Here is a 5,128-nt window from a genome sequence, read left to right as displayed (position 1 = left end):
GGCATGTTGGGTAGTGTAGTTACAGACGACCTCAGTCCAAACCGCAGGTGGTACAGTAGATGTTGGCTCAACACTACACTTCCCGTGAACGCTTGCGGCACACTGATAAAGCGAAAGCTTGATGACGTAATCGAGTTCGCAGCCAACCACTAAAAGCCAGAACGATCAACCAGAGAACTCGGAAATGTTCGTCAAACTCGATTAATTAATGAAATTATTACAATATCGGTTATAATAATAATAATAATAAGTACATCTTATAATCATTATTTTGTATAGTTGTCATTACCAATAGTTTATTATTATTTTAATAATAATTGACCTGCTTTATTATTGGATTGAACTGAACAGTAAACCAGCAGTTGCATAAATCCCTCTGACCAATGACAAACACATCTGTCTGTATTTATTAGTTACATTTACAAAAACTCTCTTAACACACACACACACACACACACACACACACACACAATTAAAAACTGTATACACATTTTCCTGTACAGAGAACATTATAGGCAAGAACTGAATTATTTGCAACTTTCAAGCAGAAGCCACATTTCTGACACATCCCATGTCACAAATGTTGCTTCATCCACAGAAAAGAAAAATGACACTCACGTTGGACCGATGAGGAAAAGACATGCGATAAATAAAGGCTTTATAAGAGAAAAAACAATGAAGAGCTGAGGATTCAATAAATATACACCATTCGTTTTTTTCAACTAACTGAAACCCCCCAGTAATCAAAATTACACATTGATCTGAGCGACGTCCTGATGTTGGTGGTTTGATTGTTCCTCGGGCTCGTTGCTGCTCGCCTGTCAGAACAACACCAGTATGAGGGCAGAAGGACCAGAATCCACCTGTGATGTCATAAAGGGCCAAGTCTCCCGATGTCCAATCAGCACATTAAGAGTCCACTGTGTCTGCGAGCTGCTCAGCGTCCTCTTTACTGTCGGAGCATTCGGACGGAATGAAGCAGCCGGAGTCTCGGGGACAGTCGCTGTCTTCTTCCGGAGGACCGCAGGAGGATTTGCTCTCCTCCGCATCTCTGACATCATCACCTGCAGCCACAAACAAATACGCTGAAATCAGATGTCACAATATTCCAGGAATCTGTGATTCCATCACTTATGGATTCATGTGATCACATTTGAATAAATGTAGCGTATCGATGCGAGACACTCGTCACGTCTCATTCAGGCGAAAGACGAGCACATCCAACCACTCCTGACTTCTTCAACCCCACTGATAAAAGCCTCTAATCCTCACGTCCAGGTTGCTAAACCACTGACCCAATGGAGTCTAACTTGATTAGATTATGTGGGTCAACAAGCTCGCCGCTGCCATCTGTTTGCCCCATCAGACACATTACAATGACCTTCAGCTCGCCGTGTTCACATCAGAACCAGGCGAGCACAGTGAAACATCAGAACAGACGAGCTTAACTGGCCAGGAAGTTCCTTCTTCACTCGTGCAGCGTTCTGCCTCAAGACATCAGATTACAGGAACACCTTCTGGCCTATTTTCTATCTGAGTAACAGGAAGTTGGTGATAAGCCTCTCGCAGTGAGCAGGATGTGTTTCTCTCTTGCTGTGACAGAAATGACTCAGCTGGCATCTGCTGTTTTACTGAAACTGTTTCCGTTCTCCATCGGTAACTAACCAGCAAACATTCGCAGCAAAGTCTGTGACTGTAGGAAACTGAACGTGTTCCTGTAGATTTATCTCATCAACAAATAGTAAAATGTTCTTTGCCATTTGTTGGCATGTTGCTGACCTTCTGAGTAGCAGTACTCAGCTGCTGCGAGGAGCTTGCGTCTGTGCTCGGGGTCCTTGACGTTGAGCTCGATCAGGTGTTTCTCCTGCAGGTGCAGCAGGTCCTCCACCGTCTGGTAGCCATTTAGCAACAAGGCCGAAGCGTATTCCTGCAACAAGAACCACAACAGGTTCTCCTTCATCGCAACCCAGTAAATAATGAACCCTCTACGTGGAGCTTTCATCCCTGGAGAGAGTTTCAGGTCACATGTGGTGCAAAGAGGTTTGAAGGCCACACAGCTGAGGGTCAGTGGTCCTCAGGTCAGGGCGGAGCCCGTCCTCACCTCCAGGTTCAGGCGCTCCAGCAGCTCCAGCAGGGTCTTAGGTCGAGGTTTCCTGCACAGCTTCTGTTGTCTGATCTTTGGAGCTCCCTCCTTCTCATCCTCCTCCTCCTTCTCCTCCAAAACATCAACGTAGATGAACTTGAAGTTTCCCACTTTGTTGTTTAGCATGCCAGTCCAGATGCCCATGGGAGGCTTACTGATGATGTTGATGATGTCACCGGCCTAGGACAGAGACGATAGAAGACATAGAATTCAGCAGCTCCTCATCTGTCACAGGATCTTTTTCTATCCATTGCAGCATTTTTTTCTGCTGTCAAATCTGGTGCAGCAATTTTGTCCCCATCTTCTGGCAGTGGCAGGTATTGCAGCTCTTGTTGAGGCCAGAGGCTCTGACGTACTTTACCCCATCCTTACTGTGGCGGCTGTAAGGTCAACAAACAGCGCCTGTGGAACGACTTGTGTGTCTATCAGTTCACTCATCCGTCGCCACCTGAGACTCACCTGGTAGCAGCGGGCAGAGAACCGTGACACCTCATTGGGTGGAAGGCAGAGCACAGCTGCACCTCACACCTTCATCCAGCGCCTCACCTTCAGTTTGAGGGAATCCGTGTCATACGGGCTGGGGACGAAGTCTGTGTGCACGCGGGCTCTGCCACAGAACTTTCCCCGGTAGGACCCGTCCTCCTCCAGCCTCAGACTGTCCCGTGGACCAGAACCAGCAGACTCACTGGTTACACCACCTGAGCTCACGAAGACCAGCGTGTTAGACCCTCCTGCTGTTCCACAGGGTTGGATGGATGAGTGAGTGGGTGGATGGGAGAGTGGGTGGATGAGTGAGTGAGTGGATGGGTGGATGAGTGAGTGAGTGGGTGGGTGGATGAGTGAGTGAGTGGATGGGTGGATGAGTGAGTGAGTGAGTGGATGGGTGGATGAGTGAGTGGGTGGATGAGTGAGTGAGTGGATGGGTGGATGAGTGAGTGGGTGGATGGATGGATGGATGAGTGAGTGGGTGGATGAGTGAGTGGGTGGATGAGTGAGTGAGTGGATGGGTGGATGAGTGAGTGGGTGGGTGGATGAGTGAGTGAGTGGATGGGTGGATGAGTGAGTGAGTGAGTGGATGGGTGGATGAGTGAGTGGATGGGTGGATGAGTGAGTGAGTGAGTGGATGGGTGGATGAGTGAGTGGGTGGATGAGTGAGTGAGTGGATGGGTGGATGAGTGAGTGGGTGGATGAGTGAGTGAGTGGATGGGTGGATGAGTGAGTGAGTGAGTGGATGGGTGGATGAGTGAGTGGGTGGATGAGTGAGTGAGTGGATGGGTGGATGAGTGAGTGGGTGGATGAGTGAGTGAGTGGATGGGTGGATGAGTGAGTGGGTGGATGAGTGAGTGAGTGGATGGGTGGATGAGTGAGTGAGTGAGTGGATGGGTGGATGAGTGAGTGGGTGGATGAGTGAGTGAGTGGATGGGTGGATGAGTGAGTGGGTGGATGAGTGAGTGGGTGGATGAGTGAGTGAGTGAGTGGATGGGTGGATGAGTGAGTGGGGGGATGCATCTCCACCCTGGAGGTCTCCACTTACTGGAGGAGCTCTGGCCGCTGTAGAGACTCTCTAGGGAGTTGCTGGCGGGAGCCACCTGCCTCTGGGCCGCCGCCGCCGTCTCGGGCTCGTCAGCCTGGAAACAGAATAGCAGACGAGACTCAGCGGTGACGAGCGACCGGCGTCTCATCCTGCGTCAGTCGGACGTTCTGGTGAGCGGAAGCTACGTTTCCAGGTAAATGCGTCATGTTTGAGAGATGAAAGTGAAGAGAATGATGAGATCATCAGCGGTGACTGACGGCTGACGTGGCGTTCGTCAGGCACCGAGGGCTTTTTGTTGTTGGCTGTTTCTGATCACGACAGCGTCACAACTACAAGTTGTTTACATTTGTTTGACAGTCAAAGGTTCTTGACTGCAGTTCTGAGCAACAAGTTTACCACAAGACTTCCTGAAAGTGTTTGAAGAACCGATGTGAAGACCTGAACAAAAACACTCTTAAAACGGACAAACAGTTCATGTACAATGAAATGTGAAAATATGTAACCTGGATTGAATTTATTTCATCTTAATTTCTATTTCCTTTCAATTGTTAATGAGAATTACTTTTACTTAAACTCTTAATCTGGTGTGTGTGTGTGTGTGTGTGTGTGTGTGTGTGTGTGTGGACTCACCGCCTCCTCAGAGAAGGACTTGGCGTGTTTCTTGCCCATCCTCCGGCGCATGGTCAGTGAGATGGCCTTCATCTTCTTCCCGAGCCCTGCTGACCTGCTGGGGTCCAGGCCCTCACCTTCCTCTGTGAGCTGTGAACAGCAGGTTTGTTTGGTCTGTGAGTTCGTCAGAGCTCAGGTCAAAGTTCAGAGAACCAAACACAGGTTTCCTCTGGCCTCCTGTTCTTCACTTCCTGTGCGGCGGTGGATTGTTTTCTAGGGTTCTGCTGTGTTCCCTCTTATGCATGAAACTCTGAGGATATTTTGCATTAATCTTAAGAGAACCTGACCCAGCTGTTACTCATCCATCATCCATCCATCACACTTATCCATTAAGGGTGGTGGGGGTGGAGCCTATCCCAGCTGACACTGGGTGAGAGGCGGGGTTCATCCTGGACGGGTCACCAGTCCGTCAGGAGCAGTTAGGGGTTCAGTGTCTTGCTCAAGGACACTTGGACATGGTCACCAGGGGGAAGTGGGGATCAAACCAGCGACCCTTTGGTTGCTGGGCAGCCACTCTACCTCTGAGCCACCAGCCCTGGCTGTTTCTTATACAAGTTTATTTATCCTGTTATACCTGGGACTGCTCATCGTTCCCTAAAAATGACGAGTCGTTTCTACGAACCGTGTTTGTTCCATTTTCCTCAGGTTTGCCAGGCGACGGGTGATTCTTGAGACCCTCAAACCTACCGAAGCTTGTCGAGCGCTGCAAAAGGAAGCAGGGAAAAAAGTGTCAGAACAGGAAGTTTAAGGTTTGTGAGGTGTAAGTTTACGAAGGTTTCGCT

At 49.1% G+C, this 5,128-nt stretch overlaps 1 protein-coding gene across 6 annotated transcripts in view; it reads right to left on the bottom strand.

Moving 5' to 3' along the window:
- Positions 1–641: 641 nt before the first annotated feature.
- Positions 642–5,128, bottom strand: part of samsn1a (SAM domain, SH3 domain and nuclear localisation signals 1a) — a 13,631-nt gene continuing 9,144 nt past the window's right edge. For all 6 annotated transcript variants that reach the window (XM_086215389.1, XM_086215388.1, XM_086215391.1 and 3 more), the window contains 7 exons: positions 4,969–5,049; positions 4,308–4,436; positions 3,678–3,771; positions 2,690–2,841; positions 2,102–2,323; positions 1,780–1,927; positions 642–1,064 (listed from right to left, as the gene is read on the bottom strand). In XM_086215389.1, coding sequence (XP_086071515.1) covers positions 910–1,064; positions 1,780–1,927; positions 2,102–2,323; positions 2,690–2,841; positions 3,678–3,771; positions 4,308–4,436; positions 4,969–5,049 — 981 coding nt within the window. In that variant the 3' untranslated portion in view covers positions 642–909. The remainder of the gene's footprint in view (positions 1,065–1,779; positions 1,928–2,101; positions 2,324–2,689; positions 2,842–3,677; positions 3,772–4,307; positions 4,437–4,968; positions 5,050–5,128) is intronic.

Source organism: Aulostomus chinensis, chromosome 10, assembly GCF_037954235.1.
Source record: "Aulostomus chinensis isolate RoL2024-O1b breed Wild chromosome 10, RoL_Achi_v1.0, whole genome shotgun sequence".
Classification (NCBI taxonomy): domain Eukaryota; kingdom Metazoa; phylum Chordata; class Actinopteri; order Syngnathiformes; family Aulostomidae; genus Aulostomus; species Aulostomus chinensis.
Note: the sequence above shows the minus strand (reverse complement) of the source record. Positions and strands in the feature narration are given on the sequence as shown.